Source organism: Copidosoma floridanum, unplaced genomic scaffold (genome assembly GCF_036245765.1).
Source record: "Copidosoma floridanum isolate Cflo_tuat_1 unplaced genomic scaffold, Cflo_Japanese_pri ptg000013l, whole genome shotgun sequence".
Taxonomy (NCBI): domain Eukaryota; kingdom Metazoa; phylum Arthropoda; class Insecta; order Hymenoptera; family Encyrtidae; genus Copidosoma; species Copidosoma floridanum.
This window is the reverse complement of record NW_028321890.1, coordinates 7,034,907-7,055,150: the sequence shown is the minus strand read 5'-3', so window position 1 is coordinate 7,055,150 and position 20,244 is coordinate 7,034,907. Positions and strand designations below refer to the sequence as shown.

Sequence of the window (20,244 nt, the reverse complement as noted above, 5' to 3'; positions counted from 1 at the left end):
AGCTAATCGTTGTGCCACGACATACGTATATGGGTTCGATGACATAAATAATCATTGCAACTAATTGAGAGGTCGTGGTACTCTGCACTTTTGATACATAAAAATTTGTGTAATAAGTTGTACATAAACAATTTTTTTTTCTATCTCAGCGTAGTGTATCACCAAAAAATATCAAAGGCAAAGCCAAGAAACGGGAAAGCTGTATGTAAACAAGCTGATAACTAACCGTAGAATTTCCTGAAAACATCGTGTAGAGAAATTTTTTCTGCAGCCAACTCCATTCAAATAAACTTTTTAGAGCAAATAACTTTTTAATGGAGGGTCCATTCAAAATACGTTCTTAACTACTCCTGTCTGAAATTGGAAGGCTATAGCGTGAATGCATAAATGCACGGCGTTAACACATTCTCATTGAGCTTAATTAATAAGCAGTGAGAACTGTATTTAAAGGTATATGCATGCATACGCAAAGGCGATTGCTTACGGGTAGTACAGTTGAGTTTATAATACTTTTTTATTTATCAAGCGAAGTTTAGCACGAAATGTGTATGTACGTTTTTGCTGTACGTAACTATGATGTGCACTATAATAAAAGTAATATCATATTCTATCACAAAAGGTTAGTGTGTATTTTCTCGTCCTTTAAGGTGGTTATAACCAGTAAAAAAGAGATTATTGTAAGTGGACAGTGCAAAAGGAGATATAAGCTGGTTATACACTTTGATAACAACATTAAAAAGCAAATAATGGGCATACCTCTTATGTGGTTAGTAAACTTCATGTGTTGAATACTGTTTAAGGATGTAATTAGAAGTTGATTATAATTTCCCTGCAGAGTCTGCTGTTGTCAATGAAATAGTGAAGAAAAGAACATGTATATTAATAGTGATAAGCAGTGCCACAATAAAGGAGTTTTGAAATAATAACGTGTATAAAGCTAAAAAAAAATTACCGCTACCGTAAATAACCATTTTACCATATGTTACGTATTGTTATTGGTAATTAGGAAAAAAAGTAAATTATTAGAGTTTTTTTTGAAAACATGAGTTTTAATATTTAAGATATATTACAGTAGACATTACTCATATCACATAAAATTATTTGCTGATGCAAACTGATATGTTTTGAAATGCTACGTCTAGAACCATTTAAAATACTATCTTATTACTTCATATAAAATTATTGAGCATATATTCCAAATATTTAAATACTTGATATTGTTTTTTATTAAAAACATTAAAATGATACAGTGATGCATACACTATACAAAAAATGAATAAAATTTAATAAGGAAAGCAATAAAAACAAACTAGATTTAGAAGTAAAATATTTATCATCAAAATATCATGCAAAGTGAGGATGAAAAGAAAGTTTTTTTTGATGTATTGGAAGTCACAAAAAAAATTGGGGAAGCAAGCATTTCTTGGGCACATCCTAGGCACTTGGCAAGAATGTGGCAGCAACTTAAATTATACGTCCTGATTACGTCGCATAGGCTTCTTGGGCATCATGTGAATACTTCGTAACTTAAAAAATTCGTAGTTAACATTTAAGGGCAGGCACTTCCTCAGCAAAGGTGGTTAAGGTTGTACCGGCGAGTTTTTTTTTCAACTGAGGTGGCACTACTCCCTATGTTGGAGCATTGGAAGTTGTGCCAACTGCAGCGATCAGAATTCTTGTTAGTGATACAAGTGGAGTTGACGAATGCAGATAACAGCAACGTAACATCTTTGTTATTGTGCGAGCGCGTCTACAACTGCAACATAGCTTGATATTGGTGTTGTTTGATGGCATCAATCGTGTTTTATTATATCTATTCTATTAAATAAGAGTGATTCCAAAAAAAAATTTTCCGCTGGAAAAATAAAAATGTCAGAGAAAAAGTGTTTCTTCAACGAATGAAAATTAGAGAAACTATAATATTTGTCTATCTGTCATAAAGAAAGTTACTGACTTTTTAGAAAAAGCGAGTAATAATGAAGAAAACTTTAGTTAGAAACATTGATTTCTTTATTTCTTCAAAGTTATTTACTTTATTAACGTTATACCTGCTATGTGCCTGGTAAGTGTCGGGTAAGTAACCAGCAGGTGCTAGCAAAGTACAATAAGTGCCTACCAAGTATCCAGCAAGCTCTTACAATGTACCTGGCAAGTGCCCACCATATGCCCCCGCAAGTGTCTGATAAACTTCCACCAAGTAACCATCAAGTCCATCAAGTATCAATCAAGTACCCACCAAGCTCCCACCAAGTACCCGGCAAGTGATCACCTTAAACCCAGTGAGTGCTTCCCAAAAGCCTGGCCAGTACCTAACAAGTGCCCGTCAATCACTTGTAAAGTACTCAAAAAGTGCCTGCCAAGTATACGACAAGTACCTGCCAAGTACACGCTAAATGCATGCTAAGTAACATGCAAGTACCTGCCAAGTCTCTACCATGAGCTTCTAAAGTACCCATTAAATTTCCAGAAATTACCCATTAAGTGCATAGTACGTGCTTGCCAAGTGCCTGGCATGTACCTGCCATACACCTTAAAAGTACTGGCCAAGTATCCTGGATATATCTGCCAAGTATCTGAAAAGTGCCCACAAACTGCCCACCACGTGCTGGAGAAGTACGCACCAACTGCCTGCCAAGTACCGACCAAGTGCTCGCCAAGTGCTTGCTAAGTACTTGTCAAGTGCCTGCCAAGTGCTCGCTAAGTACCTGTCAAGTGCCTGCCCAGTACCAGCCATATGTTCAGAAAAGTACCCTCCAAGTGCCTACCAAGTGCCCGGGTAGTGCCTGCCAATTGCCTGGAAAGAAACAGGCAAGTGCCTACCATGTGCCAAGGAAGTACCTGCCAAGTGCTTGTAAGACATCCTCTAGGAACCTGGAAAGTTCCTAAGTAGTGCCGACCAAGTGCTCAGAAAGTACCTACTAAGTACAATGGAAGTACCTGGTAATTGCCTGGAAAGAATTCGCCATGTACTCAGGAAGTATCCACTGAGGGTACACTTAGTACTCGTCTACATGTCATAAAAGAGAGACGAGGGGCCCGAGAGATTCTTACTTATTTACCAGTTACGCCAAAAAAGTACATACCACCAAATGTTTACTTCAAACCCATTACCGTTACCGAGTGTCAGTATTATGCCCGAAAAGCTTCAGCAACGTTATCAGAAGGTATTGTCTAAGTTGCTGCTACATTTTTGCTAAGTGCCTAGGAAGTGCCCAAAAATTCTTGCTTCCGCAATTTTTTTCTGGGACTTCAAATACACTACAGAAAACATAATTTTTTCACTCCTCTTTGCATGATTTTTATAATAAATGTCTTATTGGGATATTTAATTTGTGCTTATTGCTTCCATAGTTTAATTAAATTAATTTTTCGTATAGTCGAAAGGATCATTTATTTTTTCAGTGACATAAAATATTTGGTTATTAATTGAATAAACAAGTAAATCAGCCGTAACTGTGACATTTTAATGCTATTATTAAATGCACTATCAAATATTCTTGTATTTGGAACAGATATTTAATAATTTTTCATAAAAAAGTAAGATGGTGTTTGAAGTGGATTCAAACGTATTATTTTAAAACATGTCAGTTTGTATCATAAGCAAATAATTTTATGTAATTTAAATAATGTCTCCTGTGGTAAACCTTGATTATCGTAATTGATATTTGCAAAAAAATTTCTAATAAGTAACTTTCATTTTTAATCGACTATAACGAAACGTAGAAAATGGTGAAGTAGTCATTTACGGTAGTGGTAGTTTTTTCATCCAGTTTTACAGTCTTTACAGTTTCGAAACTCCTTAACTGTTGTACTACTTGTTATTTTCAATGTACATGTTATTTTCATTACTATTTTATTGGTAACAGTAGACTCTGCAGTTAACGTAACAATTAACTTCTTGTTTCATCCTTCAACAATATTTAACATACAAAGTTTACTAACCTTACAAGAGGTATGCTCTTTGCTATCTTTTAAGTTTGCCAATAAAAGTGTATAAGCACGTTATAACTCCTGTTTTTCTGTCCACTCACGAGACTTTCTTTGAATTATCACTGTTCGGAGGTGTGACACATCAGTAACAGTACAAAAGCTATTAATTTACTTGTAATATTAACTTTGAATGCCAGGAAAAAATATACCAGCCTCTTGTGATGCAATATGGTATTTTGTTTTTTTATAGTGCATGGAAAAGTAACGTACGTTAAGTGACGACTTGCGTTAATAAATACATTTTTTATTTTCATTCTGTCTTGTATTATATTTATTTTTAAATTATCAAATTTGGAGACTCTTAAAAAAATTATACTTAACGAAATTCGTCATCTAACAAAGCTGACTGTGTACTTTGTGGCTCTTGGAAGTGTCAAGTGACAACTAAAGCGAGCCACTATGCCTAAACAGATGAAGTCATTAAGTACAGTACTTAACTATACAAGTAACTTGCTAAATATTTAAGTTAAAGAGTGACTGACTGTTTTTTTTCATTTCCTTATGACTTTTTACATTTAATTTGTATCTAAACTAAGAAGAGATGAAATAATTAAAAGAAATTTAATAAAGTAAAAGTAATTAAGATTATCAAACTAATTTACTTACGCAGGCTGTAAATACAGAAAAAACCACCAGACGACAGATTAACACCAACGGAGTAAAATTAAGAAAAAAAGCAGAATCTTAAGTAACATTTTACAATGAAGAAGAACAAAACGAGAAATTTGATCTTTTATTATTTTAATATGTTTATATATACATGGGACAAAACGCGTCTATCAGATCACTGGTGCCCTCAAAATTCTATTTTACCGTTAAACACTATTGTGGTCTTAAACTTAAGGTGAACAAGTATACTTTATTTTGCCACTTACGCTTTTTGAAAAATTTAAAATAGCGGATCACTATAGTGGCAACAATTTGTGTAAGCCACCATGACTAATCGATTTTATAATTGTCCACGTGAGTAGAAATACGTCCATAACTTTAAAAACCTGTAAAAAAACGATTTGTTTGACTTATAGTAGCTGAAAATGTTTGAACATCATGATGTACGGCTCATTACTGATAATTATTAGTTGTTTTATGCAATTACGTCCTGCTCTGTGTGCATGTACACACCAGCCTACCCCTTATCTTAAAAAAACTACATAATTTGGAGAGATAAACTATTATTAAGCTCTAGCATCATATATTTAAAAGAGACTTAGAATGAATAATAAGTAATTAATGATACATTAAAAATAATTTTACCGCACTTTTTGTTATAAGCCATTATACTTTTTTTTAAATACAAACATTGTGGGCCATTATAAATGAATGAAAAATAAATTTTTAATGATTAAATACAAATAGAATAATTTTTAAGCACTAGGTAACATGAACTTTTAATCTTATGCCATAATTTTTGTTGCCTTGAGTAACCGTATGTTATGCCAAATCTATTAACAAAGAATTTTTTTTAGATTAATGATACAAAACTATGTTCTTGGGTAGAGTTAGGTATCACTCGTATTCTTAGATCTGATAAACGTTTAAATGAATGTATTCTATACTTCTTAAAATCTCTTAGTGACTACAAACTACATGAAACTGATTTTTTAAGATTTTTTTGAGGTGAGAGGTATGGTGGTGTGCACATGCATACAGAGTAGGACGTATTTGCATAAAACAACAAATAATTCCCAGTTATAAGCCGTACATCATGATTTTTAAACATTTTCAGTTACTATAAACCAAAGAAATCGATTTCTCTACAGTTTTTTGAGGTTATGGACGTACGTCTGCTCAGGAAGAGAAAAAATAGCTCATATTTGTACCTACCAGTAAAGCGAATGTTAAAAAAATATCTTTTTCTAAATGTTACAATGGTTTGAGCACTTAAATAATCATGAAATTGATTAGTCATGGTGGCTTACACAAATTGTTGTCACCATACTGATCCACAATTTCAGATTTTTAAAAAAGCACACATGGCAAAATAAAGTATACTTGTTAACCTTTAATTTAAGACTACAAAAGTATTTAACGGTAAAATAAAATTTCAAGGGCACCAGTGATCCAGTTGCCGTGTTTTGTCCTATATATACATTTATATACATGTATTCAGAATGACATTTTACTAAGGAAGTAGACAACCAAATAGGGACATACTGCTGGTCCCGTTGCCTGTCAGGAAGCGTGAGACTTAAGTCCACAAGCATCCAGTTTTTACAAGATGGTAATGTTAAATAATTACGATTAATTACTTAACAGAAAATAGTAGCAGAGCATGGTTAAGTCTTTCATAATTTTTTTGTTTTATGTTAGTTTTTTTAGTGCATTTTTCAAGAAACCATAATTACAGTTCAAAGGAGCATGTTAATGAATTCCACGTGATACCAGTGTGTGCGCACGTGTATTTGCGTTACCTTTGTGGAGGACATAATATATGCAATATCTTGTTATAGCTAAAAAAAAAAAATTAAATAAATAATAATATATTAATAAACAAAGGGTAAAATAACCAAAACAGTTTGCTGTTGTAATATGAGAAAAAATTGGAAAATAAGATAATACTGTGTTTTGAGTTATAGTAGAAAAATACAAATCAGTCATCCGTTTTACTACATACACATGCACACTTACGAGACAGAATAAATACACTATTACTATCCTGAACCTGCTAGCCAGAGCGCTTTATCCCTGTAGTCCTGCTTGAGTAGCACACATTCCATCCTCAAGATCTGCTAACCAGAGCGATTTTTCTATTTGTATACTGAATCTGCAAACCAGAGCGGTTCATCCTCATTGGACCTGATGAAACAGCGGACAATCTCTATCCCAAATCTACTACTTAAAGCGATCTTCCAAAATAACAAATACATATACACAAACAAATTCGTACTAACTATTGTTAGTTGTAGAAAAAGAGCTATTAAAGATGAAATGAAGATTTAATATAATCTTATAATTTTACTTATATACACACAATTGATCAATCTATTTTCATAAAACAATATTTAGTAAGACTCCTGACTCATAATTTTGCTAATAACAAGAAAAAAAGTGGTGAAAAATTGTTTGTGCGGAAGCTTATGAGAGAGAAAAATGTCTTAGAAAAAAGAGTAGAATCAATTAATGATTAATTATGAGATTATCATAATTTGCACAAGTTAAGCGCTGAATTATTAGATGATAAAACCAATAAATTTAAAGTAGACATCAATAAACAATTAGGCAATTTGATCACCTTCACGGAGAGGAAACTCTCAAAATTAAAGAAATGAAAAGTCTGGAAATTTACTAATAACTCAAAATTTACTATAATTTGTTCTTACATTATTTATAATTCGTAGGTTCATTAATTGCGTGTTGCGTATACAGGACACTCATAAGGGTGTATCAATATTACTCACCGTATTAGGTTGCATCGCATATATTTTTAGGGACGTACAGACAACTATTCTTCAGGAAAACCTGTATTGGGTCCGTCGGATTGCTTTCAGATACCTGGAAGTAAAGGTAAACGTCAGTATACAGTGACAGAGAAGAACTTTGACTCTTGAATTAAGTCAGAGAGACTCTAGCTGTAGTATTTAAGTTGTTGTTTTATCAGTTGTATGCGATGGACTGCACGTAGCAGAAATATATTTATAGTACACAGCATTTGTATTCGGCCTGGTATTCAAGCACACTTTTTTGGCTATAACCGACTATTAAGTATATGTACTTCCATACATACCACAGGGAATCCATGCTCCTAGCGTATTCACGCATAATAAATTCATATAAGATCCAGGCAGAGGAAACAAATAGAACAGAACACCTTATATAAGCAAATATGTGAGCACTGTATTGATACATACAGTTTAGTTTTCATTACGGCGTTAGCACCTGCATTGTCACACACTCACATAAATTCACAGAAATACATACACAGCAAGAAATTCAGCAGTAGTGTATTTAAGCGCATTAGAAGGCAAATACTTCCATTTAACGCAGAGAGACAGAGAGTTTTCAATCACGATCTAGATCATCGTGGCGTAGCAATCAGGATATATAGCTGCACATGCCACATTAGAAGTCCCTGCGCCATAGCCATGTACTCCCTTGCTCAATGCAGCTGGTATCACACTAGCGAGGTTAATGACACTTTCTGACTTTTGTTTCTAGGCATATACATAGTACACTTATCGTTCAGTCAGTAGGCCTATACTTATAAAAATTAAATTAAGCTTATTGCACATGCATGTGTAAAACAAACATTTACCTTGGAGACCCCCCCCCAAACACACACACAAGCCCATAACAACATATATATATAAACATATCTTCCTATATTATATGGTTATCACGGTGGGGCATTCCACACAGCCCCCCTACAGCCCTCCCCCCACATACCATTATTCACACCCCACCGCCCCCCACTGACCACATCCACAAAATAAGGTAAAAACCCATCATTTTCTTCCTTATTTTGACACATCACAGTTTTTTCCAAAACCTCTTACAGTCCCTCATAGCCCCCTCAGGCTACCAACGCAATTTTTGTGATCTCCACCTTCATCCTCCACCCCCACACTGCTTTTAGAGAACTGACAGAGATTATACAGTCTTCCTTGGACCCTGATGTGTATACAGACTCGTACGTATTGTACATCGATTAATTTGTTATTTTTAATCTGCTTTATTATCAAATTACTTTTAAACAAAACTGTCTTATCGACATGATTCACCTCAATGTCAAAAAGAAATTTCAAGTCATTGTTGCGTGTGAACACAGCCGATCCCACATGGATTGCCTGGTTCGAATTCAAAGGAATGAGATATAGATATAGGGGGGGGGCTTGTACTATATAGAGGGGTTGTTTAAGTTAAATTAAAAAAAATAATACAAAAAAAAACAATTAGGGATTAAAAATTAAATAGAATTAAAGGGAGAGGAAAGTTAACACAATAAGAACAACTAATTAATGGGAAAAAGCCTATGGCATAAAAAACCCAGATTTATTAAAAAACGAATCAGAATTAATACAATTGAAGAAAAAACAGTTAAACTAATTATACAATTAACAATGGAAACAATAATAAACCTAAGTTGTGTTAGTATGGGTATGTGTGAGGATGTGCGGGAGGACCTGGTGGTAACGACTCCCAGTGTGTGTGAATTCAAGGCGAATGAGGGAGGAGTGATCTCCTCTGCGAACCGGTGGGCCCTGCATGGTCGCACGAGTCAGCGCAAGGCTGGTGAAAGCGGGCCGACGCCCGAAAGTCGAAATTAACTACCACCTGCGGCAGCTCAGTAATGATGTTATGTGAATGGCGTATTCGGGTGAGGACCCTGATTCCGGAACGAGAAACGGGATTGAACGGATGAGACGTGGCGTGATGACAGCGGGATGACGATATGCACTGAGTATGGTGTAACGGACGTGTGATTGGTATAATAGACGTATGATTGATGCAGGTTATGGTGTGATTGAGTGCGGATGCGTGGATAGAAGTTAACCTAAAATGATGTTGGAAATATGTAGCCAGAGATACTGAGCGGATGATGATAGAGGTTGTAGGGTGACGTGACGTATGGATAAGCTGTTCGTTGACGTGAGGTGAAATGATTAGCGAGATATGTGTTGAGCAGGGCGCAGATGATGCAGATGGGATAAGCGTAGGCGTGTAGACGGGTGAAAAAGGATAAGTCGAGAGCGACTGTGAAGGTGATTCCGAGTAGAGAAGGGTTGGATAGAAAACAGAAGAGTAGCACGAACGAGAGGAAAAAAGGTTGTGATGACGATGAGGACGAGCAAGGGATCGATGGATGACGATGAGCAAATGAGAATGGAGGCTGTAGAGGCACAGACTTGGCACGACGCGTGCTTAATGAGATGTGATGAAGAGGCAAGTCATGAGAGAATGAGAGGTCGAGTTAATGAACGAAAGATGAAGACGAAATGCAAATTAAATGAATTATGATAAAAAAAAACTTAGCGTCTCGATGTCGATGTCCTGAGTCCTGGGGCTCGATGACAGCGGCGAAATCTCCTGCTGACGGTGCAGACTGCAAGCGATAAAAAACACTAAGCGTGAAGATGCTTCCAATTCGGCAGGCCAAGCAAGAGAGAGAGTGCAAGCGAAAAAGCAACTGACAAGTCCTGAAGTCCCGCCCCTCCCGTCACCGTGCCGATGGGACATGAGCCAATCAGCGACGGAGGCGGGCGCGCGCAAGGCTCCAGGGGAAAATGAGGTGCGTGCGATTCTGGAATTCGGAACGAAAAGGAATTCGCTCAATTCCGTCCCTCGACGGAACAGGCTCCCCCCGTTGCGAGAGTATGCGAGCAAAATGATTTGAAGTGTGTTTGTGTCTGTGTAACATGTTAGTGGCGCTACATATTGAGTCCAAATACAATTAAATTTGACTACAGTCTAACAGCGGGCATAACTGAGTAATATTTCTCTTGTAGATTCCTGTCTTGGTTTTCACAGACACCACTCGGACGACGCCATCGCTCCCAGGATAAACCTCCATGACTACTCCCAACGGCCATTGGTTATAATCTCTATTCTTATCGCTGATTACTACGACTGCGCCCACCTTGACTTCTCCCTTGCTCCCAAGCCATTTCTGTCGTTTTTGCAATTCGCTGAGGTACTCTGTGTGCCAACGTTTCCAAAAATCCTGCCGTGCCTTGACGATGAATTTCCATGCTGGAAGACGATTATCTGGAATAGAAGTCATGTCATGATCAGGTAACATAGTTAGTGGTCGGCCAATAAGAAAATGCGCAGGAGTCAGTGCGGCAGGATCGTTTGGATCCGCTGACATACAACTAATCGGGCGAGAATTTAAAATCGACTCTACTTCTACGCATAAAGTATTGAGTTGTTCGAAGGTTAGTAACTGCTGTCCTATAACTCGTTTAAGATGATGTTTAAAGGATTTGACGGCTGCTTCCTAAATACCCCCAAAGTGAGGAGAAAGAGGTGGGTTAAAATGCCAGACAATGTTACGTTGTTGGGTGTATCCGCTAAGTGCATCGCGAAAGGGTTCTGACTGAATCAAGGCGTAAATCTTACTCAACTGATTATTCGCACCTACAAAGTTTGTCCCGTTGTCCGAATATACGTGAGATGGAATTCCCCGGCGGCTTACGAATCTTTTGAACGCACCTAGAAATCCATCGGTAGTCTGATCGCTCGCTATCTCAATGTGGACTGCCTTTGTGTTCATACAGATAAAAACGCAACCATAAGCTTGAAGAATAACACGATTCCTAAACTGTTTTTCCTTGATGTTGATAGGGCCAAAGTAATCTACTCCTACGTGTTCGAAGACCGAAGCTTGTTGCACGCGCGCCTGGGGTAAATCGCTCATTTTTCCCTGAAAGGCTACTGGACGATGTTTTACGCATGTGACGCAATGCCGCACAATTCTCCTAACTTGATTTTTTCCATCTAACAACCAAAATTTCTGACGAATTCTATACAACGTGCTCTGGATTCCTGCATGCAATAACGACTGATGAGTTTGGCGAATAATGAGATCCGTTACGTGGTGATAAGAGGGTAGCAATATTGGATATTTTTGTTCATCAGAAATCTGCGCGTTGCGAAGCCGGCCACCTACACGAAGTAAACCGTTGGGATCGATAAAGGGGTTGAACGCTGCTAATTTCGTATTTTTTGTAGAACCAGTTTTCTCGATTTGCCTAATTTCCCTTTCAAACTGCTCGTATTGGATCGATTTCAATAATCTCCATTCTGCTCTGGATCTCTCGGCTACCCTGAGTGAATCATGGTTTCGATCAGCTGAAAAACGCCAACGCAAACAATACGCAAGTGAATTAAGTAGCGACTGATAGGATGAAAAGCGCCTGTAACTTAATGGGTCCTGTGACAAGGGGTTGGGCCTAGGGACCTTTGAAGGCAGAACTTCATTAGCAGTGAGTGCAAGACAGGTTGGAGTTCTTAATCCTGGAAGTTCGACGTTGGGGTCTCTCGCAGATTTGGGCCATTTTTCCTCTGATTGGTACAGCCATTTCATCCCTGAACTCCATGTATCATTCTGAATGAACTCGGCTGGAACTTGACCCCTAGAAAGAACATCGGCGAAATTGTTTTTGCTGGAGACATGACGCCATTCAACGATACTCGACAACTCTTGGATTTCTGCGACACGATTCCCTTCAAAAACCTTAAGGGCTTGTGGAGGCTTTTTAATCCACTGCAAAACAATCTCTGAATCGGACCAAAACACGACCTTGTGGAACGAAACTTCAAATGATTCCCGAAACTCCCTAAACAATCTCACTAGCGTTAGAGCGCCACACAATTCAAGCCGGGGAATGGTGGTTTGCTTGACTGGAGCTACCCGAGACTTGGCGCACGCTAAGCGAACGAGGACCTGGTTGGTTTTATCGAATGATCTTAAGTATATGCAAGCACCATATCCTCGCTTGCTTGCGTCGCAAAATCCGTGCACCTCAATCGCTAATGCGCCGGGTAAAATAAGATGTCTAGGGAACGATACTTCTTCTAATCGATCTAGTTGCTCTACAAATAAACGCCACCTGGTGTGTAGTTCTTGTGGCACTGATTCATCCCATCCTACCTTTGCCTTCCAACAATCCTGCATGATGACCTTAGCTGCGAACACGACTGGCCCTAAAAGCCCTAGGGGATCGAAAATCTTTGCGATTTCGGATAGAATGACTCGTTTCGTGACTATTTGGGGCGTTTCTATTCGTTTAACTACATATGAAAAACAATCTAATTGGGAGTCCCAAGATATACCTAAGGTTTTAACTATCGGATCCCCCTCTGTTAAGCTATCCATTTTAAAGACCCTCCCCTCTGAATCGTCAAGTGCATGAGCGTGATTTGAAGCCCATTTTCTAATAGGAAACCCCCCGCTAGCTAACAATTGAATTAACTCATCCCGAATCTGTAGAACCTCCTGTAAAGAATTTGCCCCAGTAAGTAGATCATCTACATAAAAATCCCGCTTCAAGATAACACTAGCCTTAGGGAAATTTGCCTTTTCATCCTCTGCTAACTGATGAATCGTCCTAATAGCTAGAAAGGGAGCGGATGATACTCCAAAGGTAACCGTGTTCAGCTCGTAAGTCCTAATTCTACCCTGATGTACCCATAGAATTCGTTGGTAGGGCCGGTCCCGGGGATCTACTAAAATCTGTCTATACATCTTTTCTATGTCTGCAGTAACGACGTAAGTATGAGTGCGAAACCTGAGGAGGTGGTTGAAGAGTTTTGGTTGAATTGTAGGCCCCACCATGAGCATGTCATTCAGCGAAAGATTTTTATCGGTCTTGGAAGATGCATTGAAAACTACTCGGGTCTTCGTTGTGGTACTGGATGGTTTGACAACGGCGTGATGGGGCATACAATATCCCCCGGCACCCTTATCCTCTATCAGTGTCATGTGACTTGAGTCTACATATTCCTGCATAACCTTTGTATATTCTACTTCGAGGTTAGGATTACCCTTAAATCGATGTCTCATAGCTTGCAGTAGCCGGAAGGCTTTGGAACGAGAATCCCCTAATTCTGGATTTGGTGATTTAAAAGGCAGCCTAACGATATACCTACCGCTATCATCACGTCTGGTATTCTGTACATAATGATTCTCGCATGCACTTTCCTCCGTGGTAGAAACTGACTGACTACTAAATTCCTCCAATTCCCAAAATTTCGCGAGCCGTTCGTTCAATTCTACTAAATTACATGTAGCAACGCCCTCTGGATTTGACTTAATGCCTCCTACTATTACCCACCCTAGCTGAGTTTTTTGTAAATACAAATCGCAATTATTTCTTGACAGATGAAGTTGCCCGATGGATAGGAATGAGAGTGTTTCGCCTGAGCCTATGAGGATGTCAACGGAACGTGGAACATGGAACTGTGGGTCAGCTAATCGAATCCCATTAGGTATGTCGATTGCTTCTCGAGGAAAGGGTTCATTAGGAATAGCACTAGTTATATTAGGGACGATAAGACAGTTTAACGTCCTTTGGAACTTGTTGATGCGAGACTGAATGACAATGTCAACGCTCCCCATAGATGTGGACCCGATTCCCCCAAATCCCTTAATCGAGGTTTCGCATGTTTGTGTCTGCAACTGGAGCTTTCGAGCAAACCTTTCTGTTATAAAATGATTTGTAGAGCATGTGTCTAATAGGGCGCGCCCTTCTAAAAACTGCCCTCTGTTGGTCCTAACCAACACAACTGCGCTCATCAATAGCTGGGAAGTAAGAGACCTAGAAACTGCACTGAATACTTCAAAATCTAGTCACGTTGTGGATTTAGGATTCTTGATATCTTGGTCAGACTTCTGAGAGTTTGTACCCTTTGAATCTGAGTGCAAAAGAGTATTGTGATATCGGTCGCAACGCTTGCAGTGGCCAAGTACGCATTTGCCGGGGTGAGACCGCAAACAGTTAAAGCACAGTCGATGAGCTCTGACAAAGTCCCATCGTCTTTGACTGGACAAGTTATTGAATCCCGGACAACGGTATAAGGAATGAGCTTGGCTACATTGGGGACAACTAATTTGCTCAGCAGAAGTAACAAAAACGCGTGTCCCATCTTGGACCTTTCTAGCCTTTCTAGGTTCGACGTTGGGCTTAACGACTGAACCTTCTCTTGCGGCCTCACTTCCTCTGGGAACATCGGTTTCCATGGTGTATAACCTAGACACTACTCCGTCAATAAATTTATAGAACTGATCGAGGGTGGGCAGTTCATCTAGGGTCAAAGAATCCTCCCATTTCTGTCTAATAGAGGGCGGTAAGGCCCTTTCAAGCAAACGTACTACCATACGAGAGGGTTCTTCAACACCTAGAGATTGGAGGGTGTTCAGGTGTTGTTTCACCTCATCAACCATCTTAGAGATGTCTCTAGATGTTGGGGACTCAAGTGGGACGATGTCTAAAATGGCATCAAGGTATTTCGAGACTAGAATGCGCTTTCTTTCGTAGGACTCCGTCAAAGTCTTCCAAGCCTTGCTGTAATTTCCCGCGCTTATGTCATAAATCGCCACCTTACTTAACGCATCCCCCTGCAACGTGTTACGTAGGTACATGAACTTAACTAAATTATCGATGTCAGTCCGAGAGTCGATCATGCTTAAAAAGGAATTTTTATACGATAGCCACTCTTCGTGCCCCCCACTAAACTTAGGAAGTTCTGCTACTGGGAGTTTCAAAAGTCGCTGCTGTTCGATAAAGGTCGACGAGCCCATTCCTCCTCCCTGTCCTGCCAAAGAAGCGTTATTCCTCCCATCGCGAGCGTTTAACCTTGCAATGTCGCTGGCTACCTGGTAATACCGTGTGCTGAGTTCTGACCAAGCCTGCACTTCAATCACCTTTTCGCTCGCAACACTAAGCTCTTCTATAAGGTCCTCACATACTTGAAATTTCCTAGTTAGATCCCCCAAACGCAAGGTCGCGCTGGTTTTGTCGACGTCTGCGCCCTCTACAAATTTTTCTAAGCCTTCTAACTTATCAGCAAATAATCTTACCTTTACCGATAAACTTTTGGGAAGTGTAGTTGCCATGTTGATGGCGTCGAGCTAAGGATCCCTCTTACTGTATATAAACTTGAAACCCCCTAATCTTTACCCCTATGGCCCTGTTAGATAAATAAATAAAGTAAGCTATCCCTAATTAGGAAAAAGTAAAAGGAAAAAACAAAAGAGAAAAAATCAAATCTTATCTGTTTAAAGACGTTGCCACGACTCCTGGCAGCTGGGAGCAGGTTGATGATCCTTGGGAGCGACGGCGCTGGAAGCGACGATGATTGACGTGTACGTGATAAGGCGGTGATACTTCAGACCTCACAGGAGGCACCAAATTGTTGCGTGTGAACACAGCCGATCCCACATGGATTGCCTGGTTCGAATTCAAAGGAATGAGATATAGATATAGGGGGGGGCTTGTACTATATAGAGGGGTTGTTTAAGTTAAATTAAAAAAAATAATACAAAAAAAAACAATTAGGGATTAAAAATTAAATAGAATTAAAGGGAGAGGAAAGTTAACACAATAAGAACAACTAATTAATGGGAAAAAGCCTATGGCATAAAAAACCCAGATTTATTAAAAAACGAATCAGAATTAATACAATTGAAGAAAAAACAGTTAAACTAATTATACAATTAACAATGGAAACAATAATAAACCTAAGTTGTGTTAGTATGGGTATGTGTGAGGATGTGCGGGAGGACCTGGTGGTAACGACTCCCAGTGTGTGTGAATTCAAGGCGAATGAGGGAGGAGTGATCTCCTCTGCGAACCGGCGGGCCCTGCACGGTCGCACGAGTCAGCGCAAGGCTGGTGAAAGCGGGCCGACGCCCGAAAGTCGAAATTAACTACCACCTGCGGCAGCTCAGTAATGATGTTATGTGAATGGCGTATTCGGGTGAGGACCCTGATTCCGGAACGAGAAACGGGATTGAACGGATGAGACGTGGCGTGATGACAGCGGGATGACGATATGCACTGAGTATGGTGTAACGGACGTGTGATTGGTATAATAGACGTATGATTGATGCAGGTTATGGTGTGATTGAGTGCGGATGCGTGGATAGAAGTTAACCTAAAATGATGTTGGAAATATGTAGCCAGAGATACTGAGCGGATGATGATAGAGGTTGTAGGGTGACGTGACGTATGGATAAGCTGTTCGTTGACGTGAGGTGAAATGATTAGCGAGATATGTGTTGAGCAGGGCGCAGATGATGCAGATGGGATAAGCGTAGGCGTGTAGACGGGTGAAAAAGGATAAGTCGAGAGCGACTGTGAAGGTGATTCCGAGTAGAGAAGGGTTGGATAGAAAACAGAAGAGTAGCACGAACGAGAGGAAAAAAGGTTGTGATGACGATGAGGACGAGCAAGGGATCGATGGATGACGATGAGCAAATGAGAATGGAGGCTGTAGAGGCACAGACTTGGCACGACGCGTGCTTAATGAGATGTGATGAAGAGGCAAGTCATGAGAGAATGAGAGGTCGAGTTAATGAACGAAAGATGAAGACGAAATGCAAATTAAATGAATTATGATAAAAAAAAACTTAGCGTCTCGATGTCGATGTCCTGAGTCCTGGGGCTCGATGACAGCGGCGAAATCTCCTGCTGACGGTGCAGACTGCAAGCGATAAAAAACACTAAGCGTGAAGATGCTTCCAATTCGGCAGGCCAAGCAAGAGAGAGAGTGCAAGCGAAAAAGCAACTGACAAGTCCTGAAGTCCCGCCCCTCCCGTCACCGTGCCGATGGGACATGAGCCAATCAGCGACGGAGGCGGGCGCGCGCAAGGCTCCAGGGGAAAATGAGGTGCGTGCGATTCTGGAATTCGGAACGAAAAGGAATTCGCTCAATTCCGTCCCTCGACGGAACAGTCATGATTAATTTTCAGGGTGTCGTTGCGCAAAGCGTCATTTAAAGTATTTATGAAATTATAAAGTTATTTGTTATATCATGTAGTTAACTGTGTGGAGCATTCCAAGCAACGTTTTACCATATAAAACCATGTATATTGGTAGTTAAAAGATTATTTTTGTATTCATGTTTTACTCTAATTTTTTTAATGGAAATATAATTTTATATATTGTAAATATAATATGTCATGTATATTTTTTTACAGTCAAAATGTTTATTTGTAAAGAATGGAAGCTAATGAGAATACGTCTTTTTTTAAATTAACTTCTCTTTCATTTATTTCTCCACACCGCTTAGATGGCAAAATAAATGGACTTTACGAGGATAAATCATGAGCAGCTTCGTCCACGATAGTCAAAAGTTTGATGCCGACCGCAATCTCCAGAGCGCTTCCTTATCAGCACCACTGCCAGCCAAGATGTGAACTATCGCTGTGAACTTTATACAGATATATGCATATGCGTGCACCCACGATAGTTCACTCTCTCTCATACAAGTAACAATAAAAGTGTATTGGTGAGATGCCATCATAGATAAACCGATAAGCCGTGTTTAAATAATATATCTATATCTCTAGGTACCATCTTATGATGCTGCCTTCTGGCGGTTGAGTTTGCTCATGATTCCTTCTCATACACACGAATACTTATTAACCATTCTATTAATACAACTTAAAATACAATTAGAAACCACTTCATATAAACTGTATTTCAATTTATTTGTAAGTATAAAGTTCTTGGTACGCTAAGTTTTTTTTTTTGGTAGCATTTATCATGAACTATATGTAAAATGTAAATTTTAACGTGTATGTTTCACATTATTAACTATATATATTAATAAAACCAATGCATGCGTGAATTTTAATTTAATTTAATTTATCATTTCAACAAACCGTGGAATTTTCGCATTAAGATGACTCATTTTATGAGTCAACTTATAAGGCCCTATTTAACCACAAAGACTAAGGTCTATTACTATTCTATTTGAAATTGATGTTAAAATTGGTATTGGTACAATAGATAAACACAATATACATTTCCAGGATGTATTATTAGGAACTAAATTTTGTCTATACATATTAGAGTGTTTGAATCATGTTATTATTAAATAAATCATAACTTATAATCCAAACCTTTTTTTTTATAGCAAATGCTACAACTAATAGAAATGGTTTTCTGTATAAAATGAAAGGTAATGATCAAGTTTTTTTGGTATTCATGGTAGTTTTTGGGTTGAGAAATTTATTACGAATTTTTTCTCTCGTAAATATTTCGCTTTTTACGTTATACTTTAACAATTTACGAATTTGCAATCATGTATCGTTACATAAGCCGTCTCATATACAAAAACTTTGAATTAACGCTACTATTGAGCCAATTTTAAATTTAAAATCATAAGGTGGCAAGCCTTACTAATATTGTTTAACATTTGTAAGGGAAAACTTATATAAGAATATTATTATCTGATTTATTAACACATTCATAAGTTGCATTATCGATGCTGTATGCTAAATACAGCATGTCGATCCAATGGTAAGTATTTCCTTTATGATTTACAAAAGAAGATGTAGTATGAAGTAAATAAGTACGATAGACAAAAATTTTTAACAAGAGCAGAAAATCTTAGCCTGCTTCAATATTACTTGTATTAAACTTTTAATCGACCAAATAATAAAACTTTTAGTTCCATACTCTATGCTGGAAGATTAACGCAGCAATTTTTTTTGCATGCATATATTATGATAGAAGGCAACAGAATAAATGTTTTCGCAATAACGAAAAAATTTTAAGGATTTAATGTTATCAAGGATTATAAGATCACATAATGTGTAGTGCTGCAAATAACTCTTAAAATTTTCAAAACAGTAACAATGGAAATAATTTTATTTTACCTTCAACATACATTGGTGGGACTAGGTATATGCAGAGACACTCTCAAGATGCAATGGCAATAAAGCGAAAGTTTCAAAGACCTGATTATTCCATCACTGTAACATTAAATCCTAAATAAAAAAAATAATACAAACTTTAAAAAACTTTCCAAAATGAACCACTTTGAATGATATACCGATCATAACTTTCAAATTATTTCATACAGAATTAAAATTAATTTAAGGTGATATAACTAAACACAATGTTTTAAATAAGTATTGCTTACGTTTTTACCATTTAATTTAAAAAATAGGATTACCTTATTCTCAAATCATTGTAACATTGCATCTTAATGATAAATTTTTTACTACTACAGACATAAATAAATATGTTTAAGCGGAAATTCCAGTTAATTTACAAATACCAAAATTAGTTATCAAATACATGCTTCAAAGGCCTTATGCTAAAGAGGGTCTACGTCTTACCAGTCATCAAAAAATTTGTAAAAAAATTTCCAAAAAGTTCATTAATTATACTGTTTTTACAAAAAATGGATACCCAAATTACAAAAGAAGTGACAACAAATGCAAGAATTACATACATAGAATAAAAAATAATAACAAAAAAATTTAAGTAAGTAATTCAATGGTAGTACCATACAATCCATTTTTATTAACAAAATATAATTGCCACATAAATGTTAAGTATTGTGTATCTATTCAAAGTATAAAGTGTATTTTTGACTATGTTCATAAAGAAGGAGATAAAGCATAACGTAAAATAACAAAACCAGATACGAGTGATAAAAAAGATGATGTAAGAACTTTTGATGAAATAACAGAGTATGTAGATGTCTAATGTTTCAGCCCTATAGAAGCAGCATGGCGATTGCAAGAGTTTCGTTTGTGTGGACGTAGTTATCCTGTATTTAATTTACCAGTACATGTTG

General features: G+C 37.8%; 2 protein-coding genes across 2 annotated transcripts; both read right to left on the bottom strand.

Annotated features, from left to right (window-relative positions):
* Positions 1–10,924: 10,924 nt before the first annotated feature.
* Positions 10,925–14,047, bottom strand: LOC149374819 (uncharacterized). Its single transcript, XM_089591739.1, has one exon. The coding sequence runs from the start codon at positions 14,045–14,047 to the stop codon at positions 10,925–10,927; it is 3,123 nt and encodes a 1,040-aa protein (XP_089447865.1).
* A 231-nt stretch (positions 14,048–14,278) lies between these two features.
* Positions 14,279–15,544, bottom strand: LOC149374818 (uncharacterized). The gene has a single exon (XM_089591738.1). The coding sequence runs from the start codon at positions 15,542–15,544 to the stop codon at positions 14,279–14,281; it is 1,266 nt and encodes a 421-aa protein (XP_089447864.1).
* Between the last annotated feature and the right edge of the window lie 4,700 nt (positions 15,545–20,244).